The sequence below is a fragment of the Xiphophorus hellerii genome, chromosome 12, assembly GCF_003331165.1.
Source record: "Xiphophorus hellerii strain 12219 chromosome 12, Xiphophorus_hellerii-4.1, whole genome shotgun sequence".
NCBI classification, from domain to species: Eukaryota; Metazoa; Chordata; class Actinopteri; order Cyprinodontiformes; family Poeciliidae; genus Xiphophorus; species Xiphophorus hellerii.
This window is the reverse complement of record NC_045683.1, coordinates 5,756,083-5,779,101: the sequence shown is the minus strand read 5'-3', so window position 1 is coordinate 5,779,101 and position 23,019 is coordinate 5,756,083. Positions and strand designations below refer to the sequence as shown.

General features: G+C 36.9%; 3 protein-coding genes across 5 annotated transcripts in view; 1 reads left to right on the top strand and 2 right to left on the bottom strand.

The window, feature by feature from the left end:
- Positions 1-1,566: 1,566 nt before the first annotated feature.
- On the top strand, positions 1,567-6,608 carry ykt6 (YKT6 v-SNARE homolog (S. cerevisiae)). Its single transcript, XM_032578620.1, has 8 exons — positions 1,567-1,795; positions 2,072-2,214; positions 2,896-2,978; positions 3,447-3,547; positions 3,625-3,729; positions 3,960-4,025; positions 4,831-4,932; positions 5,018-6,608. The coding sequence occupies exons 2-8, from the start codon at positions 2,111-2,113 to the stop codon at positions 5,051-5,053; spliced, it is 597 nt and encodes a 198-aa protein (XP_032434511.1). The 5' UTR covers positions 1,567-1,795; positions 2,072-2,110; the 3' UTR covers positions 5,054-6,608.
- Positions 6,609-10,807: 4,199 nt separating this feature from the next.
- osmr (oncostatin M receptor) lies at positions 10,808-20,690 on the bottom strand. 2 transcript variants are annotated; one of them, XM_032578618.1, is made up of 17 exons: positions 20,501-20,690; positions 20,266-20,411; positions 19,236-19,389; positions 18,713-18,985; positions 18,308-18,434; positions 17,767-17,915; positions 17,332-17,465; positions 17,109-17,250; positions 16,785-16,864; positions 16,471-16,684; positions 16,032-16,211; positions 15,853-15,954; positions 14,706-14,873; positions 14,415-14,567; positions 14,227-14,308; positions 14,057-14,141; positions 10,808-13,051 (listed from the first exon to the last, which is right to left on the bottom strand). In XM_032578618.1, the coding sequence occupies exons 1-17, from the start codon at positions 20,592-20,594 to the stop codon at positions 12,686-12,688; spliced, it is 2,649 nt and encodes an 882-aa protein (XP_032434509.1). In that variant the 5' UTR covers positions 20,595-20,690; the 3' UTR covers positions 10,808-12,685. The 2 variants fall into 2 exon arrangements, with proteins under 2 accessions (XP_032434509.1, XP_032434510.1); XM_032578619.1 differs by having other exon boundaries at positions 18,713-18,895.
- Positions 20,691-20,779: 89 nt separating this feature from the next.
- The window catches only part of LOC116729422 (rho guanine nucleotide exchange factor 28-like), a 51,609-nt gene continuing 49,369 nt past the window's right edge, over positions 20,780-23,019 (bottom strand). For both annotated transcript variants that reach the window (XM_032577936.1, XM_032577937.1), the window contains one exon: positions 20,780-22,961. In XM_032577936.1, coding sequence (XP_032433827.1) covers positions 22,771-22,961 — 191 coding nt within the window. In that variant the 3' untranslated portion in view covers positions 20,780-22,770. The remainder of the gene's footprint in view (positions 22,962-23,019) is intronic.

Genomic DNA, 23,019 nt, shown 5'->3' with positions numbered 1-23,019 from the left:
TTTGAACTCAAACACAATTTAATCTCTGTAAAAGTATGTTAGCTTTGGGTTTCTTGGTTTAATTATGTATTTGCTAAAAGTTATTAGTAAAGTATCTACAGTCAGACACAATGCTGGTTTATCCCTTGAGTTCCAAAGACATATAATGCCTGAATGTCTCAAAGGTCAGAGAGTTCAGAAGCTCAACAAATGATAAAGCATTTTCCTGGACTCAAAATAGATAAACACCCAAAGTCAAAAGATTTTTTTTCTTTTGACTTTGACTATTATTTTTGAAAATGATACTGAAGGTCATTTCAAAACGTTTCAAGAAGGTCGATGCGAAAGTAAAATGATGAGTAAAAATGGTGAAAATATTCCACCATCTTCTGACCTTATGTGAAAAAAGATCATAAAGTACCTTCTTACATTTGGCTTTAAATGCCTCAAAAAAAATCTGATCTAATCTTTTAACAGTACAACAACACTTACATATACTAATAGCAGTTTTCTCACTCTCTATATTGAAGATCATGACGCAGAAGAAAGAGTATGCAGGCACAGAACAGAAAATTCAGGACTTGGTGCATGGGGATTTTATTTAAAGATTAATTTATTATTTATTTGTTTGCCCAATTTTAAACATTTATACAAATATTTTGACTAGTTTGCCATAGGCCCAAATGTACGTCTCTCAAAATTATACTAAACAATACAGTGAAGACCAACTGAATCCAGGAGATGGCAGTGTAGTAGAGAAACTTTGAGGTGGCATCTGTTGTTAGTCTTTAACAAAGCAAACAATAACACATTACATTAAGTGCATTTTCCATCATGACTGCTTACTGTAATTTTTCACTATAAAGAAAGGGAAAAAAAACATTAGAATAAATAGACCTGCAAAAACAGTAAAATACCAACTTTGCAGCTACTTACAGATTTTTTTACATGGCCTCAAAATAATTCAATCTCCATGTGGGAGAGGTGTTTTTATACCTTTGCTTAAAGTTATGTTCATATATCCTGAAAATAATAATAGATAAAACAATCTTTAATTCTTATTTAAATTCTTATTTCTGCTCAATATAATATAAATGTTTCAAAGCAACATTGACAAATTATTTGAGATTAAAATATCATTAAAAATGTACAAAATATGTTGATAGTGTAAACCTTTAAGAGTTTGCTTAGAGCAAAAGTGATGTTATAATACAAATAGTATTATAAATGTAATAATTTCAAATGAATGAGCTGATTTCCAAATTCCCTAGCGTTATGCGGAAATTCTTTTTACTTCAAATAATTGAGAACTTTCATCTATGGTTGATTTGACCTGAATTTTAATATGGATTACTAAAGGGCTAATAAATTTGTTTATAAAAATCAAACCAATCTTTAGTTCTTTGACAACACAGAAGAATTGAAATTTTATTTTGACAAGACTTTTGAATTTTATTTAAAGCTAAACTTTCTTTTCTTTTGGTTTCTTCACTATTTTCTTTTCTCCTTTTCCTTTATTTTGTTCTGCGCTGCATACTCCTGTCCAGTAGGTGTCGCTTTCATCTGTAATTGTGATCCACTCCTAAGCTCAAAGGGGAAGAAGAAACTGCGACGCGTTTGTTTCCACCGAGTCAACTCTCTGATAGGAGTGTCTGACTAATGAAGTTCTAATTTAACTACTGAGATAAATAAAATTGCGTTGTGATTTAGTGACGGTTTATTTTTCCTACATATTTGAGAGTTTTAGTCGATGTTCCTTCAGTCAGTTGTGTTGTTTTGACGGAAACTGAGGGGGTTTTGCTACTGTTTTGTCCCGGTAAGTTAGCTCGGGCCTCACAACATATAGCATCTGTGGCTAATTAGTTACAGTATTTTAATAAAAAATGTTTATGAAGTTAACTTAATGATTATTTGTGTCAACAAAAGTCTGCGTGACTTTCTGTCAGTTACAGCGGTAAACGTAGCAGACCGTAAACACCCTTCCATCTGTCAGCACGGAGGCTACTTTCGCTTGTGGTTTAACTGGTCTCCAGACACTGAGCTGGCCAAAAGATAAAATACTCTCATGTGATCCTGCTTGTGTCGTGTGTAGACCACCGTGTCCTCTTACCAGACCTGATCCTGCGGCGTCATGAAGCTCTACAGCCTCAGCGTCCTCTATAAAGGAGCGACCAAAGCCAACCTGCTCAAAGCGGCCTATGACCTGTCCTCCTTCAGCTTCTTTCAACGCTCCAGGTGAGCCTTACTGACCGCTGATTACAGGCTTGTCCCAAACAATTACCGTTTATGGAACGTCTCTTATATCATTTCTTTTCTAGATATCTATAAATATATATTTTTTAAAAACCAATATACGTAGGTATGTTTACGTATTTTAGGTAAATTCTACATCAAAACAAACAATTTCATCCATAAAAACTTGAGTGGGTTCTTTAAAAACATTAAATAACATACTTCTACTTCTCACTTTTATTAAAATTTACTTTGTCTCCAGATAAATTAGACTTGGAAGCGCATTGTTGTTGTACAATGTGCTCTCCAATCTGGAGATTTCAAGATAGATAAGATAAGATAAATCTTTATTGTCATTGTCACAAGAACAACGAAATTTAAAATTTAATTTTAAGAACTCAAGTGCAAAAGTCCTGATAATTCCTTAGGTCCCTCACACTGCAGCGTATCCATAACTTAGATGTCTGACTCACCCCCACATGCAGAAAATTTCTTCCATTTAATAAATTCAGGTTCCAACTGTAAGGACTTTCAAACCAGTGATGCTTATTTGTCCTTCCAGGTCTGTTCTTGCAGAGTTTGTACCGGTCTATTCTGTAAATTTGTTGTAAAGTTGTTGCGGGGTTTTTCTACAATAATTTACTGTTTTTCCATGAGCAATAAAATCATCTTTTGCACCTTTAGTGTTCAGGAGTTCATGACCTTCACCAGTGCCTTGATTGCGGAGCGAACATCTGTCGGAACCCGTGCCTCAGTCAAAGAGCAAGGTAAGACCGATTCTAATAGTAAATTCATTTATATTACCTTATATTAGTTTGCAGTTTGTGACATTTCCAAATTGCGTGATCTTATTTTGCTGATGTGATTTATATTATAGACTTTGAATGTGCAAATGAAAACAAAGCAGAGTTTTAATTTGTTTTCTATTTTCATTGCATTTAGTTTTATTAGAAAACCGTCAAACATTTCCTTGTTTAATATTCCGCCATTTATTTCCGCAATCTTTTACTCAGTTTCCTGTTTACGTTCCTTTTTTTTTTCCCTGTCCTGAGTTGCATGTTAATGACTCATAAAGGAGGTGGGCTTTCAGAGTTCAGCTATAAGGAAACTCTCTGTTGTTGTTTTTTTTCTTTTTAAGTTTCAAAAGTCTTTGAAGTTGCCAAAAGAAGAATGAAGATTATCTATTAAATTTCTCTTGAGTTAATTGAACTGCATTTATTAAAATATATTTGCAGAGTATCTTTGCCATGTGTATGTGAGAAACGACAACCTGAGTGCTGTGGTGATCTCAGACTCTGAATACCCACAGAGGGTCTGCTTCACTCTGCTCGACAAGGTGGGGATGAAAACAAAGCAGTTTGGTATCATTTTTTCTTTCTATTGTATTTCTTTAAAGCATCTTGTGGTGTGTAGGTATTAGAAGAGTTTTCCAGGCAAGTGGACAGTATAGACTGGCCGTCTGGTAATCCTGACACTGTAAGCTACAAAGGTCTGGACATTCACCTTTCGAAATACCAGGTAATTATTCAAACAGGTTAAAACCTGTTTGAGTATCCTAATATATTAAAATGATGATTTCTTCTTGAGTCACTTGTTTCAACATCTGCTAATAAGAATGTTGATAAACTTTTTTGCACAGATAAATACAATAAGTGTCCCTTTAAAAGACACATTGAATCATTGTGCAGCATTTTAAGACAGTCATGTTAAAGCTGACGGCTGGTTTCGCTCCAAATGTTCTTCCTCAGAACCCCAGGGAAGCAGACGCCATGACCAAAGTACAAGCGGAGCTGGACGAGACAAAGATCATTTTGGTAAACCTCTTCACAGTGATTCCAAATTAATATGAAATGGGTGTTGATGCCTTGGTGTATTTAGGCATTAGGTATTCAGTTTTTTGTGTATTGACTATCTAAGCCTTGCAATGTCAGCAATGCAAACTGAGAAGCTGAATTGTTGTTGTTCCCATAATGAAGTTTAATGGAGACTGCCACTTCCTTCCGGACAGTCTGTTTGTGTGCTGTAATTAGACCGATGAGTCTGTCCTTTATGCTTCAGCTGAATTAAGATAGGAAACATCCAGTGCATCCTCAGCTGTACCAACTCAAACTGATTAAGAACAAGTTAAATTAAATCCTTGAAGAAATATTTAGAATAGTGATTAATACAAGCTTTGACTTGCTTTCACAAAAAAACAGTTTTTAAATACTTTTGATCATCATCTGTCAGTATTTAAATGCTTACAAGCTTTTTTTAAGTATATATATATTAAAAAAATGTGGAACTGGTGAATCTGTGTCAAATTTTAAGGTCCTGAATGGATTATGAAAATTATGTCTGCTGAAGAGCATCAATCCACCCTGAAACCTTTAACTTAGTAAAGTTGCTATCTGAACCAGACAGCAACTAATAAAGGAAAGAGCAGATTTATTTTAATCCAGATGTCAAAACAAGCAGTGAACTAATTTAAAAGTTTCGTTTACATCTGTTGTGTTTTAGTATGGATTTGCAGGTGTTATATTTTTAAATAGGATCTCCTCATTTTATGTGACTTTTTGATAGCTTTGAATACAAATCTTTGTGCTGCACTATTTCATGACAACATTTTGTCCTCTGCAGCACAACACCATGGAGAGTCTGCTGGAAAGAGGAGAGAAACTGGATGATCTCGTGTCAAAGTCGGAGCATTTGGGAAACCAGTCTAAAGCCTTCTACAAGACTGTAAATATGGCGGATTCTCCTGCAACATTAAACTGGATTCATGCTGCTGCTACAGTGAGCGTTGTGGTCTTTGCTACCTTTGCAGGCACGGAAACAGAACTCCTGCTGTGAAATCATGTGATGCTGCCGCCTCGTCCTTGTGGAAGCGTCTCTCTTTCTTTCTGCTTTTCCTACAACCCCCATCATGCACCAGCGACGCGCTCTCCACCAGGACGCTGTGTCAATCCCAGATGGGGAGCAGGAAAAACGGTGGCCGCTTTTAAACGCTACCTCTATGTGATGGGGGCTGAAGGACTGAAGGCGTTTAGTGGGAGGAAGTAACAGTTTTGAATCATGCTCCAGACCTTATCAAAGGTGAAACATCCGTGTGGCAATTCTGACCAGCTGAGAATATTTTAGCGTGACATTAAGTACTGCCGGTGTGTCGTTAGAACGTCTTCAAACTATTTAATGTTATTCAGGTTGAATCTAAACTTAATATCTTGATCTCTTAAACTTATTGACAGAGTATTAACCACGTGTGTACTTTTGCTTCAAAGCAACTGACAATCTCATATATTCAACATGTCAAAACTGGGTTCCTTGTAGCTAGAAGCATATATGTCCAACAGGGGGCGCTATCTTTATGTGCTATAATCTCAATTAGACTCTGAAGGTCACGATATCATAACTTTGCAGACTTTTATGTAAAATTTTAAGCATCTTTGCATTGCTACATTTAGTTGCTTTATTGCCTTTGTCTGTCTGATGTTAAATGAAGTCTTCAACATTCCTGCCTTGGCTGATTGTATTGTGTGATGAGACTTAAAGCTGAAGAGGAGTAGAAGATTTGGTGTCAAATATATTAAAAATCCCTAAGCATGTTAATCATTCTGATATCCAAAACACACACGTCAACTGAACAGAGTTTGGCCCGTTCAGAAAAAGCTGCACTCATCTTTTGTTCATCTCAAAACACGGATCGCCCCCACAGAAGCCCACACCTGTCTGGGTGGGCTTTAGTCACTCCACTTCTGACTTTCACTTACAGCGAGCATCGTTTGCTTCATATTTATGTTGAATTGAGTAGAAAAAGGATTTCTGATGAACCTCTGCCTTCAGATCTGTGTTTCAGATGTTTCTCTGCTCTCATTGTGTACATTTGTGATCCAACATACAGCTGCAGTCTGTGTAGATTCTGAGTGCCTGTGTGTTTCTGTGTGTTGAGAAGCTTGTTGTGCCATCTGTTGCTCTTTCTGCTTTTACAGTGTAAACTTTGGTGCAATATCTGCAGACTGTTGCTGTGTGTCTCTTTTGCAGTGCAGAGAAAAGCTCAAAATGTTTCTCACAACGGACACTTGATTAAACTTTGATAAGCTTTACTTTTGACTAAGGTTGACGAGAGGCTTGTCCAGTGAGTTCCTTGTTTTGTTTTTCCAGATCTTTGACTTAGTCTTTTGAAAACGTTTTTCTGGTGTTATGCTGTAAGCTCCGGTCCAGTGGCCGCTGTGTTGGAACAGTGTGGTTTAAACAGTTTGCATTAAATGTTTTGATCCAAATGTGAGCTTCACTTTTAAAATCAGATGATCAGCTGTCATTTTCTGTCTTTATTGGTACTAGTTTATTGCATCATGAGCTTGTTTGGGTTCTTTACAGAGCATTTATTCATGCGCAGATAAAAATCTAAATGCCTGTTGTGTCCCTTCTTCTCATTTGTAAAAGCATTAAATACGTTTATCCACAATTGCAGAAAGTCAGGCCAAATTTGTGGAGCCATTCTGTCCTAATCCTGGATGTAGAAGCTACTAATTTACTGTGAGAAATGTATAAAGGAAGAAATTAAAGAACAAGCAGTTTACAGATGCAGGTGCTTTAAAAGAGGAGACGCGTTTTAATTTATCGGACTGTTGCCTAGTAATTTTTATTTAAACAAGTAGCTTAAAAGCTTTTATTTAAGAGATTAGAGGATCCAATTAGCTCAATTTAGATATTTTTTTCTTTTGTCTATTCATCCAGACAACAAAAAAGCATGCCCTTTTTTGTTGTGCAAATAAAACATTTCTCTAAAAAATGAAAAAAATAAATAAGTGTGTTTCTCAGCTCCCCCATATTTATGAAAAATAAAAATGTGCCCCTAAAATTTAACTAATGTAAATAAAGAAAACGGTTGACTCTTATTTGGTAGTAAAATTCAAGTAAACGTAATGAAAATCTCCTCTACCAAGGTTTTATACATAAATACTTTTGGTAAGCTCTAAAATTTGGTTAGCAATATTTAAAAGAGGAGCAAACAAGACGTATTGTATTAAAAGAAAAAAATCTCCGTTGTTATTTAACCAAGAAGTAACTATTATTTTTTAAAGTTTTATTATTCCTCATTGTTTATCAGTCTTAGTATTTTATTAAAATTCTGAATATTTGTATGAATTCTTTCTGCCAAATGAATGAAATCCATCTTCCCCTCAGCGCAGATTTAAAATAAAAATTATGGACATAGGTAAAATATCCAACTGCATGTCCTAATGTGTTGTTTTAAACCACTACAGGTAATGATTTTAGCTTGAAGTTTCCGCAATTTAGTCTTTATGAAGTATTGTAAAATGCGAGTTTGAAGGAGGTCCGTGAATGCATCACCAAACACGAGTTGAAGATCGCAGCTGAACTGAAGAAAGCAACGAGCAGTTCAGCAGTTTGAACTTGTAGCTCTGAAATGTGGATAAAGATGGAAAACAAAAGCTCGGCTATCGACCATCAAACTTTCTTCTCAAAGGTGAGCAGCTAGAAGAGGTTCATAAGCGACTTACCGGTGTCTGATCAGAATTTTGTGCCAAAACATGCAGAGTTTGGGAATTCAGCTTAGAAGTTGTAGCTCTTCTAAGCTGCACGATATTTTTTGCAAACCTGAGAACATGCGATCAAGTAATAACATTTATCTTGGCTCATGTTGTTGCTCTGATGTCCTCACATTGTTTGATTTCCAGCAGCAAGTTTCAGCTGTTGCAGTGAGCTGCGGGATCTGCTCCTTGTTTTGATTTTCCTTGTGATTTTCCCCCCCCCCCCCTCTTTTTAGTTTAAATCTCTGATTGAGACAGCAGGTGCTGTTGAGCAGAACATTGCCACCAGTGATTGCCTCTGTCCTGCCTGGAATCACTGCCCTACTGTTTTGTTTACTCAAAGCAGAATATGTTTGCTGCATTTCAGATGGTTGACCCAAATCCGAGAGAAGAGCTTTTAAATTTAAATGGTAAGCTGCTGACTGGTTAGAGATAGGTTGTTTGTGTTTTATATGCTGCATTTACATGCACGTTGAGTACAACGGTGTCTTTCACAGCAGATGGTGTCAATAAACACAAAGGGGCTTTAAGATTGCTACACCTAGATCAGATAGCAGTGCCAAACAAACATTAGATCCAGTCAGTCCGCTTCAGGCAAATTCAGTTGAGCCCTACGTCATCCTGTCAGGCATAAAGGACTGCAAGCCAACAGTGTGACTGACAGTCCCCTTTTTTATTTTAAGAAGATATGTTTCATTGGTTACAACGTTTTATTTAATTTAGCCTGCACAGGTGCATCTTAAAAAGAATCCTGATAAGTGTTTACTTTTTTGCTTATTATTTTTGCCCTAAGATGGGCCTAAATCTGTAAAACCAGACTAAAATAAAAAATGTAATTTCAGATCTTGAACACAAAAATAACAGAATAATAACAACATATACATTTAGAAAATGTTACCGACATTGCCCTTTAGTCTCACATCAATTAACATGTACAGTACATCTGCTTTAAAATTCTGTTTTGTTATCAGTGTTTTGTTCACGTTTCTCTGTTTTGGTTTCCTAAAGTTTCCAGTGCAGCTGCCACTCATCCGTCCAACACAGAGGATCCTTTGACAAGGACCAACGGGATCATACCTGGTGAGCAACTTTTCTCTTTCACTGTCGACCTTTGTGTCAGCAGTTTAAAAGAACAGCTTATCAGACAAACACTCTGAAATATATCATTTTATTATAAATACTTTATTCACTAAGCAAACTTAGCACAAAAAGAATGGAAATTTGTGTTTGGTTTATTATTTCTTTGTTCTAAAATGTCCCTAAACTAATGGAAAGTCTGTTCATTTAGTCTTTAAGCATCCTGTCACAAATCCTGCAATAAATGAGCATTTCTATTCAATAAATTACAAATGTAAATGCTGGGAGGTGGTTTATTTTTTGTGAAGAAATGTGATGTGTTTGTGTTGATGAAAACATTGCTGTGGTTTTAGGTGGAAAGAGCCTGAGTTGTGACCCCCCCGCCCAAAAAAAAAACAAAAACATTATTAAACAATGATATATCACTGTTTAAATTTTTTGTCAGAGGGAAGCTGAAGTGTTTGTGTTGTTAGTCAGGAAAAAAATTGAGTCGTGACACATTTTCTGCATGAAGAAACCAGTTTACCGAGTTAAAAAGATTACAAAGCTGCATTATGAACTGCCTTGTTGCTGAAAATGTGCTATACAAATAAACTTGATTAATACCTTATGCTTGTCATGCCTAAATCACATCATATTTGCGTTTTTAGGTGCAATTGCAGCCTCCGTGTTCATTGTCTTTTTGCTCGCTCTCTACACCGTTCTATGGAAATGCATGACGTCGCCACTGCAACGGTAAAAATCCAACACAAGCTGCAACACGAGTATTCAGGGGCCTCAACTTGATGTTTGTCAGAGTTGCTGATCTTGTTGGCTCCTCCTTAAACACATGTTAGGCACATATCTGAACTTTGTACCTCAACTCACAAAGAGAGAGAAAAAAAGCCCACTTTCTGCATTTTGGGCTTTTTGGTGTAAATATTCTGTAAAAACCTTAACTTCTGCTTGTCTCTCAGAAAGAAAAGCAAGAGGAGAGTAAGGGCACAACAGAAGATGCCTGTGTGAAGAGGATGAACATGTGTTGTGTCCAGCATCTTGAAAAAACCAGGATGAACCTCAGGAATCCCATGTTGTTCTCTGAAGACAATCTTTAAAACAAAAAACCATCCTGAAAAAAGGAATGAATGAGTTGGATGTGACTCATCTGAACCATGGTCTGCTGGTGACCTTTGTTCACTCAAAGGCTGATAAATTGAAACACAGTTTTGCAGGTCAGATTGCGCTTTTTCTCATGAATGTAACTCCAGCTGCTCTTCTCTCCAGTGTCCAAAGAGCAGAGTGTCGAAAGAGATTAGGTATTTGTTTTTTATGTGGGAATTCAGCTAAATTGCAGCAAAATTTTAGCTAATCTTTGAAATGTACCATGATTTTGGTTTCTGAATTTTGCTAATTCACTGTAAAGTTGGAACCCAGGAAGCCTATATTGTTTAAAAAGCTCATTTTGATCCTTTTTTCTTTCATAAAATAAACTCTAAAATACCATAAAAGCTCATATACACTCATGCATTCTGTTTTTGAATTCTAGAGTAATTGTTGGGCATTACATTTTATTTCAGTGAGATCCACACAAGAAATGTTTGCAGTAAAAAGTTGCCAAGCACAATAAGACGACCTTATTTTATCTCATTTTTAAATTTAATTCATTTTTTCACTTCTCTCTTAATGTTTTAGTTATTGTGTGACTTTGCACAACACAACAATCTAAAGTGAAAATCTAAGCTGCTGTTTGTAGAGCTGACTCGTTCATCTCTGCTTCTCTGTGAATTTCAGACACTATTCTTTCAGAACCAGTTCAGCAACTTCAGGAAATCACACAGCAGTCCTGCCTAACTTATCAATGAGTGTGAAATGTGTATCAGCATGGGGGGGGGAAAAACACATCTACGTGTGTATACCCTGATTTTTAACTAGGTCAGGTCAAAAATCTGATGAGATACATTGGGTATTGTAAATGCCAAACTGGTACTCTCATGAAACAATTTCTACTTTGGCTGTTTTTTATTGACACAATATGTACCTTTAACATGACATAAATGGCATGAAACTCGCCGAACAGTTTTCCTTTCCATGCACAAAATGATACATAAGATAAAAGATAAGCGTCTGTTATGGGGATTGCAAAACATTCATTTGCAAAACAGCCAGATGAACAGATAAACCTCAGACATTTCATGGTAGAAAACAGTGTTGGCTCAAACAAGCGACGCCCTTCCTATTGCTGCCGTACAACGCAAGAAGTTATTTGAGATACTGAGGCAGGATAAGATGCAGAGCAGAAAGCATTTAACTTACTCTCTTCTCAGTAGCAAATAGGGACACATAACTGGCATGTCAAATATCCATGTACAAAAATAATAGAAAAGTTATTCAGGTCACAATTAACTGATGGATTTAACATTTGATGCTTGTGCACCAGCCTTTTGCTTTGGGCAACAGCCTACAGCATGAGGGCACTAACGGTGAAAACTGTAGTTAAACTGGAATGCTTTCTTCTGGTTATTTTTTTGGCAGCAAGACATTGTCTAAAACATTACTTATTGAAAATAAAAATACACAAGATCAAAGGTTTTTTGGTTTTTTTTCCTGCAGTTCTTTGCCCACAAATTTAACATTGGTTCAAATGAAACTAAGAGTTTCATTTGAAACTGTTAGTTTCATATGAAATTAGTTACAAATGAAACTAACAGCTGATTGCTCTGAAGAATCTGCTTTGTGTGTTTTCCTGCAAAATCCCTTCTTGTACAAAACAAGAGCAGCAGCTTGTGGGTTATTTTAGAAGACAAGAATCTTGTTACTGAGCTGCTACACAGCAGGAGTTAATGTGCAATGGCTTTATTATTTCATATTAATGTATGCTTATTTACGGTGAAATTGATGTCCCTTCGTCACAGGATTTACAAACAAGGAACTGACCTTTCTCTACTGAACTTTTCTTTTTCCAACACAATTTTCAGTTGGTATTTTCTCCAAAGAACACAAAAAACAATTTATCTTATTTCAGGAACACAAAACAGTTAACAATAGTTGCAAATAGTTTACAACAAACTTTTCAATATTTGATTGGTATTTTAAGTGATAGACCAACACAAAGTGTCACATATTTATGAAACCACACTGCAGTTAAAGCTGCAGGTCTTCACTGTCTCTTTAACAGCTACAGACTAAAATGTTTTTCTGTTCTTCTTCGCCAGACCACTCAGTCTCAGACACATCAGACACTGAGCCATCTGTGAACATCAACTTTCAAATCTCATCGTAGATTCTCAATTGGATTTAGGCCTGGACTTTGACTGGTCCATTCCAACACAAACATACTTTGCAAGGACGTTTCTCCCTCTGGCTTTAGTCACTGACCCCCTGTTCAATGCAATGCACCCTTTTCTGGGGAGAGGGGTACATTCATGTACCATCATATTAAATCTGCAACTAAAAGTTTAAATGTTTTATTGCCATGTGTGACCTGAAAACCAGAAAGTTTACCTGTTTTTAAGATGAACGTTTCACATTATATCTCACTTTCTAGTTTTTGAAACTGTTGTAACTAATCTTCACCTTGCATCTGTCCTACCTCATACATGCTCTCTCTTCATATCCTGTAGATAAAACTTCTAGTTTTCTCTGTGTTTATCGTGATCTGTAAAGTGAGTTGCTTTCGTGCAGTTTCTCACTGCTGTGCCGTGATGCAATCTGAAAGATTATGACGCCAAACACACACCAATAAGGCATGTTAAGAGTGTGGTAGAAATCACAAAATGAGGTTTAGAAACAACAGCGCACTACGTTTTTACATTTTGCTTCCACTTTTAGAGTATTTATACTCTTGAATGGGAGAACAAAAAGGCTCAAGATTGCTCGTTTGGCGTTTAACTATCAGAGATGTAACCATAAAGTCCTGCACATGATCCCTGCTGGCAGTCAGAAGTCTCAAAGCTGGAGCTGATTTCACTAAACTCAGTGATGGGGCTCAAGTAGCTCTTGTTTGCAATGCACATCAGTTGCTGATGGGCGGGTGTCTGACAGAGCAGGACAGCAGACTGAGGCCGGTAGCCTGTTTGGAGTGGGACACAGGAAGGAGCAAGAGACGACTGAGGAGCAGGCGAGCATGTTGTGTTCGTACTCTCAGGATCCCTCAGGACTGGACTTTCATGCCGCAAAGGTTTGACTGTCAAGACTTCAATGTCACAGCTGATGCACTCTTCCTCCCTCTGAGACTGCAACTTCTGACAACTCTAAACCAGAATGCAGGAAAATAAAAATAAAAACACATGCCTTCTAGAGAAGCCTGGAGTCATTTTTGTGATTATCTTTATCAGAAGAGGGTGCCAGAACTTGGTGTGAAAAAAGACTCAGTGGCGTACTTTTTCAAAGCAAAGATGTAAGAACTGAAACATTAAAAAGGTCAAGCATTTCTCAGCAAATACATTCTCAAGAATTTACGACAGAAACTGGGATTTTATCAGGAATGGATAAAAATCTAACATTTAATGTTATAGTTTTAGGGTTTTCCACTTAGAAGTCACAGAAATTGAGAGGAAGGTTTTTTTCACAAATTGTTAATTAGTTCATTAGGAAAGTTTTAATAGTTCAGACAATGTATATATACATATACATACATATACATATATATATATATATATATATTTTTTTTTTATCTGACCAAAATTGAGGTATTTGGACACAATAATAGTGACCAGAGGTCAAGGCATGAGTTTTTAAACATAACACTGTACCAGCTGTGAAGTACGGTGGTGGTAGTAGCATGCTGTGGGGATATTTTGGTGAATGGAATTTTCAAAATATATTTAAACTTTTCAAATCAACAGAAAGATGGTTGAATTTTCAGCCAATTGCATGTTCCGACAGGACAGTTATCCCAAACACAGAGTTGGTGGATTTGAAATTGATAAAGACCAACAGTAAGAAGCATTTCAAGATTCCTTACCTCAAGTCAACAGAAATCTGTGGACTATACTGAAAATTTGGATTTATCCCAGCTTCTATCAATTCCACCAAGAACAGTGGTCAGACATTCAGCCAGAATTATACCAAGAAACGTTTGCAGATTGTGTGCAGCTTTCTATGAGATATCTGAACTGAAGATGGTAAAAAAAATTCAAACTTGTCCACCCAGTTCTTATTTTAAAAAACCTCTAAAGTTGCATGATTGAACGTAGTTATAGCAAACAAAATTAAAACTAAACTTCCTTTGAGATTAATGACAAGTGTATCCATACCTCATACAAGAAGCTCTCAAACTCAGGAGTTTTGATGTTCATACCAGCAGGATAAGTAAATATCTCCCTCAGTCCATTTTTTAACCTTAGGGAAACACACAAAATCCCAGAGGTCTGAAAAACTTGAATATAAACATACTGGAGTAAATCTAAAAACTCCCATCTCTCACATTTTCCTTTGTGGCCACAGCAGAACGGTGCAGCCCAGCAGGAGCAGGATGGGAGTCAAGATCTTTGCTAAGTGGGAAAAATCTGCAGAGAGAACCAGAGAAATATCAGAATTCAGTGAGCTTGGAAAACCGGACATTCAAGCTTAATTTATTGATTTTGTGAAAGTCCTGGATCGAACGAAGCTCACAGTTAACGTTGGTCCTGACTGTAATGCTGGCAGGTACTCCGGGCCCAACTGTAGTCAGAGCACTCACAGAGCAGACGTATTCCTGGTCCTGCTGCAGACTCTCCATGGTTACTGACTTTTGCCGGGGATCATCCACAGAAACGTTGAATAAAACTAGGTAGACAGAAGGTTTTGTTTATCTGAGATTATGCCCACTGATCAAGCTATTCACAGCACACTATTTACTGTTTACAGTAAATAGTCAAATTATACACAGTCCTTGTGTAGTTTAAAGTTTTCCTCTGAACTCACTTGCAGCATGACCTAAACGAGCATCAGTCTGCACTTCCTGCACTGTTACCAGGTAACCAATGATGAATGCCGGCTGAGCTGGATCCTCTTCGTCATAGTGCCACTCCAGTGTCACAGATGCATATGTCCTTTTAACCGGTTCAATTATTCTTGGGGGCTGCGCAGAGGCTGCGGAAATGGAAATGATGTGATGGAAAAAGAACAGAATTGATAAGAATCACCAGATTAAAGAGGAAGCATGGTTATGCTCAGTTGTGAGAATAGTTTTTGCTCACATATGTTTGTACATGAATTTAAAGATCTTTTTGGGGAAAATTCACCAACTTCTCCTATATGTCCTGTGTTTTAAATGCACCATCTGCATCTTTTCATAGAGCCAATTGCGGTACTACAAGCAATGCCTTCAGTCCTTTAAATTCAGCAAATGTTACCAGTTTGCACATATTTTTGTGCCAGACCCAAAATACAAGACATGGACAAACACATTTCCTCTCAGAGAGCATCAGGTCCAGCCCTGAAGATTCACTGCTCAAAAGTGTAAAAGCAACATCTGAATGTTTTACATTCCTAAATCAGTAAGTAATGTAGAGTTTGTGAAATATGATGAAATGATTGCTCCTGATTTGTTAAAAGTTAGAAAGCATGATCAAAGTAAAAAATATATATATTGGATTGCAAAACTTGTCACAAAAAGTGATGCACCATCCGCTGGACCATTCAATATCCTTAAAGTTTAAATCTTAATTCAAATACTTGATTAGAAAAATTATTTGCAAATGATTAAGCAAATTGTAGCTACTTCATTAAATTTGTGTGTTGCAAACAGCACTGGTCTCAAAGAATTTGAAGCAATTTGTTCTGGCTATAATGTTTATAAAAATATGCTAATATGGACAGTTTAGTACCTGATTTAAACATTTAACATTTAAATGTGAGAAAGACTTTTGTTCAGAAGGTCTAATTTAGGAGCAGGCCTTTATATAAGAATTAACAGCATTTTAATGATAAAAATGTTTCATTGAATACTTGTAATAAGTTAATCCTGACTCCAATTTTTCCTTTCCTCTGAAATAAGATGCATTTTCATCAAACAGACAAAAATATAAAATATTTTTAAAGAAAAAATTTTTTCAGTAAAAAGGCTTACCACACTCTTCAATGTATCCAGTCTGTGTCTCCAGTAGTTTGTCCCCATGATCTGTGCATCCATAAATATCGAATGAATATCTCCGACCTGGTTTGAAATATCCTGCAAGAAAAACCCACAGAAATTACAATAAGGGTCCAAGTTAATAGAAAAAAATACCAATGAAGAGAAAAACTTACCTGCAGGTAAGAAAGTGCTGTTTCCTTTAGGCACTTTCATCCACTGCAGCGTGCAGGGTGCTTTGCTTCCCAAGATGCACCACTCCACAGTGTGACCACAGGTGACCGAAGTCTGCTCATTCCACCACAGATGGAAACCATCAGCTGTTCTGCTCAGGAGCTTCTTCACTGGACGGATTTCTGGACAGCCACAAATTTACAATCATTTATTATTTAAACGTTTCAGCTTTTCAGCTTAATGCTTCATCCTGTGAGAAAAAAAAATCAACACAAAGGAGTGCATATGAACTATTTATTTCCCATTTTAGTTCGTCAAAATAGCTTGAATGTACACCCCATGTAACAAGAACAGAAGCCTGCTGGGTCATTTATTTAAAAAATAGTTTTAGTCATATTTACACAGAGAAAAATCCTTTAAAAAAATGTATGCAAACGTCACCTGAGTCATCCTTTGGTGGGATGATGATGCTGGCTGGGATGGATGACCCTATGCTGAGAAAAGCTCGAACAGTAAAGTTACACCTGCTGGGACCAATCGGGACATCTGCCTGACTCTGGCCGCTGTCCTTCAGCTCTGTCACAGTTTGACCTTCCTGTGACCTCTGGACTGCATAACTTTGGATCTTCACTGAGGTTGCTGTACCAATAGCAGGCTGGAAATAGAATGGATCAGTTTAAAACTGTTCAGACGTCAAAGTTTGGCTGATATGATGTTGTTCTTATTTGTACTAAAATAATTTTAAAAAAACATACAGGCTTCCATAGCAGAGTGACATCACGAATGTCTGAGTCAGGTCTGTACTTTATTCTCCTCCATAAGTCCAAGGTTACCACTGAGGAGCATTGTTTGTTCAAGGCAACAAAAGTGGGGTATCATTTGTTAGAAAAATTTGTTATAAAGTAAATTTCAGTTTAACTTTTAATTTCCCAAAACAGAAAGTGTTTAAAGGAAAAAAACAATACTGTGTAAATAGTTAAATTGCAGTATCCTGGGCTAACTGCCTACCTGTAGGTAAATCAAACTTCTTTATATTTAGGCCAGACTAGACAAGTCAGAAACTCTGATTTAAAGCTTACGTGTTTTAAATGGTACAGGCTCGGTCCATGGTCCCCAAAATCTCCCATTGATGGAACAGCGCACCTTAGCAGAGTAAGTCCTGTTTGGACGCAGGCCATCCAGATGCATTTTGCAGAGACCATTCTCACTGCTGCAAGGCAGCTGTTGCAAAGAATGAAAGTTACAACAAAAACTTGCCTTAGAAAATCCAGCCATTCTGAAGCTAAACAGGGTGGAAATCACCTCTCTGTTGGTTTCACTTTCTGCAGAAACCTGACAAAGGAGTATGTTCTGGGTCAGGTTCCCTTCTACTGTCCAGAACAAGCTGACGTCTGTCACCCCATACTCCACTCTGTTCAGGTCCAACACAGGTGACACTGCACATATTTTATTAAAGCACCAATCACTCAAAGCAACTTAGAAAGTGTAAAATAAAAGAAAAATGCAGATTATATTAATTTCTAGGAATTGACACGAGTGCCAATAAGTGTGGGACTGGTGTACAGGAATATGGGAAACCAATTGTTTCCCATATTCCTGTACATATTGGATTCCAGCCTGAATAAATGTCCTCAGATTGAAGGTTGGATTTTTCTCTACAAGGATGCATACATGTGTTATTATAGAATAATAACAAAATGATGCTGTTTGTTTTGTTTAGTTTAAATGATACACAACCTCTGTCAGAGATATTGAAGCTGTAGGTCGCTGTCTCTACTCCCAGCTGATCCTTCACCTCCAGACGGATGTTGTATTCCTGCTGCTGTGGCACAGCTGAGAAAGTACAGGATGGTGGCTGACAGTGGATTGAAGGCCAGCCTGTGTTCCTGGTTATTAACATCACATGAAAATAAAGAGAAGATACTTTAAGCATGAACAATTTGCATAATCACATTGGCATCATTGCTGCAGAATTTCTAAATGTTTTACATTACATTGGTTTTACATTTCTAAAAGTGTGAATACCAATAAAATGTAAAATGTGTGTCTTGTAATTGGAATGTGTAATGTGGAGCATGAGTCAAGTATCAAGCTTTAAGTCATCCCTGATAGTTTACAGATTTTCTGAAAAAAAAGTCAGACTAACGTCGAATTTTTTGAATATGTCATGAGCCAAACTTTTGTCAAACATACTTTTTTCACCCTTTATTGGTAAAAGCTGAATATTCAAGGGCACCATAAAAAAACCAGCCACATTCATTGTGCTGATTATGCTTACTCAAAGTAGAGTGTGTGATTCTGGTTACTGTTAAGCTGGACTTGTTTCCTCCCGGGGTCCCACATGCAGGTGATGTTCATCATGTCTGAGGTTGTGCAGCTCAGGTTCCTGGGCTTTTGAGGAGGGACTACATATAACAAACACAGTTCTTAAAGTGTTAGAATTTATCAACTGTTTTTCCCAAATATCAGTCAATCTTTATGATATGCTGCATGGTGGGAACAAGGTTACCAATGTTGCCTTGGAGCAAGAAGTTCTTTCATTTAAATCCATTCAGAAAGGAATAAATAACATCAATCCGATGTTGATTAATCACTTTTACCAATAGACCAGCCGCCCCATTTGTTCCTCCAAGGACTAAGTGGATATTGACAATGAATAGACGGATTCGTGTTATAAACGTACAGCCTACTTCGTTCTTGACTACGCTTGTCTTTCCGGTTGAATCAATGCAGCTGAAAAACAGTTTTTGGATCTGCATGTTTGGGATTGTCAAATTGGTCACTAAAATAGCTTTAACCCCATCTCCAACGTTCGAAAGTGTGTAGGAGTCCTTCCTGAAGGTGATGCGCGTGATGTCTACATTCACTGGGGGAACACAGCAGAGCATGACAGAGCTTCCCTCTTTCAGTAACCGGCTGGAAGGAAATATCAGGGGTGCATCTGCTGCTCTGGCTCCTAAAACACAGATAAGCAGTTTAATGCAGCTCTACACGTATATTTGCAGTGTAACAAGTGAACAAACCATTGCAGGTATGAAACATGACAGGAATAAATGAAGAGAATGAAGAAAAATCAAATGACTTCCATTTGTTGTAGTGGTTGTAAAATAACTGAACAACTTAAAAGATTGAAAGAAAGAAACATGGAGGCTTTTTTGAATTTTGTTTACATGATAGTCTTTTAGGCTGACTCCCAGTCGACTCACCATAGTTGGTTACCCAGTTGCTCCAAGGACCGGGGGCAGTTTGATGACAAAAACTTCGTATCCTGACTGAGTGATCGACACACTCAAGCGGCAAATCAGAGATCCATGTCAAAGTGGACCAACCTGAGTCCCTGGTAGGTATGCTCACATTTTTCTGGGTTAAAAAAACATTAACAGCGTGGATTTTATCAAAAGAAGGATCAACATAAACATTAAACTCTGATCAGTATAGTTTTAATTTTTAAAGAAATAACGCAAAGTGCACCATAGTTTAAAAATACTCTTGTTCTATCATATATCCTATTTGGATTTTATGTCATAGACAACAAAAAGCAACTCATTAGTCAAATTCAGTGGTGTTTGTGAGCATCAAATTTAAAGTTTTGACACTTTTTTCGAGTTGGATTTATGTCTGGATTTTGACTGGGCCAAATATGTCTTGATCTAAACTACTGCATTGATGTTGAGAGATATTGTAATGCTGAACTTTTTCCATGACTGTCTGTTAAATAGCTCCATCCACGTTCCTTCGTCTTACATTACGTACAGGTGAACTCTACTTACATGTTCAGATCATCTGAAGTTAGCCAGGAACATCTACATAATGACAGGATTTCAGTGCTACTTCACTCAGTTACCTCTGTTTTTTACTTTAACGTGTTTTGCGCATTTTTGGTTCATACTCTGTCTCTCTGCTTTAAATAAAGTTACCATCAAGATTGTTCACCTCTTAGCAAATGAACAAACTTTTACTTTCAGGTGGGAATCAAGTGATTACTTTACAACAGAGACAGTTTCTGCCCAAAGAAATAAAAAACATGAAAGCCTCAATCACAAAACAAAAATGTTTGATCAAGTTAAATTTGCTGCTGTATCAATCACAATTTTCTCAAAGAAGGGGGTTTTACAGACAAGGGTTTTACCACGAGTAGATTTGTGGTTTCTTTGTATACTAAGAGGAAGTGAGTAAAGTATTATATGAAACTATGTAACCAAATTTGAGGCAATACTCCTCTTCCCACATACTCACATTATAAATAATGGTGCGACTTTTTGTGCGGCTGATTTGGATCTCATACATGTCGCTCTCTGATGCTCCCCTGTTCCTTGGCCAGCTCACTACAAGGCTTTGATTGTCACTAAAATTACGAATGTTTGGTTTTGGTGGTAGAGAACCTGGTCCAACATAAAAAAACACAACTCTTGAAAATTCTGCAGGAAAAATAAATAAATTCATAATAGGAAATCCAGAAAACCCAACTTACCAAAGTCCCCACAGCCCTCAGTATGAGGATGAGAAAATATAAGATACAAGCCAAGCAGGTGAGCGCAGAACAGTTCGATGTTTCCCATCCTCATGACTAAAACAACAAAGTGGGACTCTGGCCGCTGACTGCAAACACTAACGGGAAGTCTCTTGAGTCAAAGTCAAATGGTAGTTTGCCTGCAGTGAGTAGTGGAGCGTTGCGAAATGTTGCACAGGAACTCATGAGAGGTGCGTAGCTATTAAACGGATGCTTGAAATAAGGGGAAAGACACTGAAATAGATGTTAACCAAGATAGTTTTATATACACAGTGTTACATTACATACAGTCAGAAGCTTTCATACATACATCGTTGGCATGAATGTCATATTAGGCAAACCAAAAGCCTTCTGAAGATCATTTCTATGGCCAGAGTAGAAAAAAACTATGCTGGTTTTACAGAATGACAGGAAATTTCTTTGGAGGAGTGGAGGTGAGGTTTATGAACAAGTTAACACTGTGACAAGTAATGGGCATGGTGGTGAAAACATCATTGAACTGAGCTCTCTTGCTGCTAATTGTGCTAGTTATTACCTATACATACTTCAACTTCACCTCAATTCATCAATGTGTTAGAAATCTGGACACAGCTGGCTGTTTCAGCAGAGCAGTTATTCTGTTTATATGTTTATAATTAGTTTCGAAATGGAGCATATTAACTAAGTTTCCCAACTTATAGACCATACTTAAGAGTTCACCACTTAACCTGAACTAATTTCACTAAAGAGGTGTGATTAAATATCCAGCCAGAAAAAAATATTTAGGTTCTCTTGGTGATTTTTGTTTGTACCTGGATGCTGTGTTTTTTTCAAATTCTGTCAGAAAAACAATGGGAGGATCCCCTCTGCACATAAAATGCAGTTAAAGTTGTGCAAAAAAAAGTTGTGTATCTCAGTAAACCAGTCACAGACATAGTTTTCATAACATCTACGTGTAAACATTTCCCTTTGACACAAACTGAGAGAAATACATGAACTTGTATTTGTCAAAGTAGTGACAAATCTCACTAAATTTTCCACTTCCTAGAACGTGATCAAACTGAACTGAATTTATACAGCACTTTTCTATTCATACCAACTATTACTATACACTAGAGCCTCATTCACCCAATCATTCTCACAAACACATACATTCCCACATTGTAGGTGTGCTTGACGTTAAGTGCAGCTCAGGTGAAATGTCATTTGCAAATATGAACTCTGAGACAAATCAAATTGATAATAAGAACATATTTGATCCCTTGTGTGTAAAAACTCAAAACTGTTCAGCTAGTGATTGTTTTTTAAAAATCACCGAAGTTGTATTATGTTCGACATAATACAGCTTGTGAGGAATAGTAATTCCTCACTATTTTCAAAATATGAAAATAGTGAGGAATTAACCTGAATAAAAGACAAAAAAGAGGAAAATTAAATCGGAGCTGCAAAATGAACAGTTAATATCAAAATGGCATTCATGCCGCGGATGAGGGTGTGTAAACTTCTAACCCCAGAGAATGCACAATGAGACATTTAAAAACAAAACATTATTAATATTGGGAGTGCGTGAAGCGATCTATGTCAAATAAATTATAAGAAAACAATTATCTTTACATCAATTACAGCATCAGCAATATTTTTGGCACTTCAGAGAGATTAAAAAATTAGGAATATACGATCCTTTTTCAACACAGTGAGCATAGGTAGCCTATTCATAAGAATAAACATTAAATATATATGTATATATGTACATAAAAAAAATGTCAGCATATTTGTATCCTTTGCAGATGCTTACAACAACTTACGTTGTAAATGTACAACTTAAACAAAGATGGCACTGCAGAACTGCCAAACAGAATATTACACAGTCTGGGGCAGAGCTTCATTGATTTTATAACAATTGTTTACTTTAAGTGCTTTTGGAGAAATGTATCAATTCTTCTGTTTAAACTGTTTGAGTTAAATGTACCTCTGTCTTCAAATTAGTGCAAGAAATAATAAGATAGAATGTAAGAAAAAAAAATAAACTGAATTTTTTTTTTTTTTCAAAATGAAAAAGGCACAATGGTTTGATCACCAAGGAGGCACACCAAATTACATAAAGGCACATAACAGTCAGAATGCCTAAATATTCAGATTTTTAAATGGACATGAGTCCATTTTAAATAGATACATCACAATGAAGACACAGATAAATTATCCTTTTCTTCCAGTTACTGATCTGGTAGCTTGCTTTGCTTCTTCCTGGATTCTCAGAGGTAAACAATATTTTCCTCAACTTCCTCCTCTCCGTTCTGTCCTTCGAGGGAGAGATAAGCCTGGGGTGGGAGCAGCGGGGTAAGAGAGGGAGAGGAGGAGTTGTGCTCCTTAATGGGTCCGTGACCTGTGATCCCTGACCTCCAGGAACCTGAAGTTTGTGTTTCCTCCAGCTGGGTGAAATCTGCTGCAAGGAGAAAAACAAGTAAACAATTCTGGAATCTGCAAGAAGAGGAGATAAATCA

Excerpts from the sequence above, each read along its gene's own strand:
- ykt6 (XM_032578620.1), top strand. The coding sequence starts at position 2,111 with ATGAAGCTCTACAGCCTCAGCGTCCTCTATAAAGGAGCGACCAAAGCC. Across the intron at positions 2,979-3,446 it reads TGCCTCAGTCAAAGAGCAAG|AGTATCTTTGCCATGTGTAT; the intron begins GTAAGACCGATT and ends ATATATTTGCAG. Across the intron at positions 3,548-3,624 it reads GCTTCACTCTGCTCGACAAG|GTATTAGAAGAGTTTTCCAG; the intron begins GTGGGGATGAAA and ends TGTGGTGTGTAG.
- osmr (XM_032578618.1), bottom strand. The coding sequence starts at position 20,594 with ATGAGGATGGGAAACATCGAACTGTTCTGCGCTCACCTGCTTGGCTTG. Across the intron at positions 14,568-14,705 it reads TCGTTTAGGTCATGCTGCAA|TTTTATTCAACGTTTCTGTG; the intron begins GTGAGTTCAGAG and ends CTGTCTACCTAG. Across the intron at positions 13,052-14,056 it reads TTGAGAGCTTCTTGTATGAG|AGTTGTCAGAAGTTGCAGTC; the intron begins GTATGGATACAC and ends ATTCTGGTTTAG.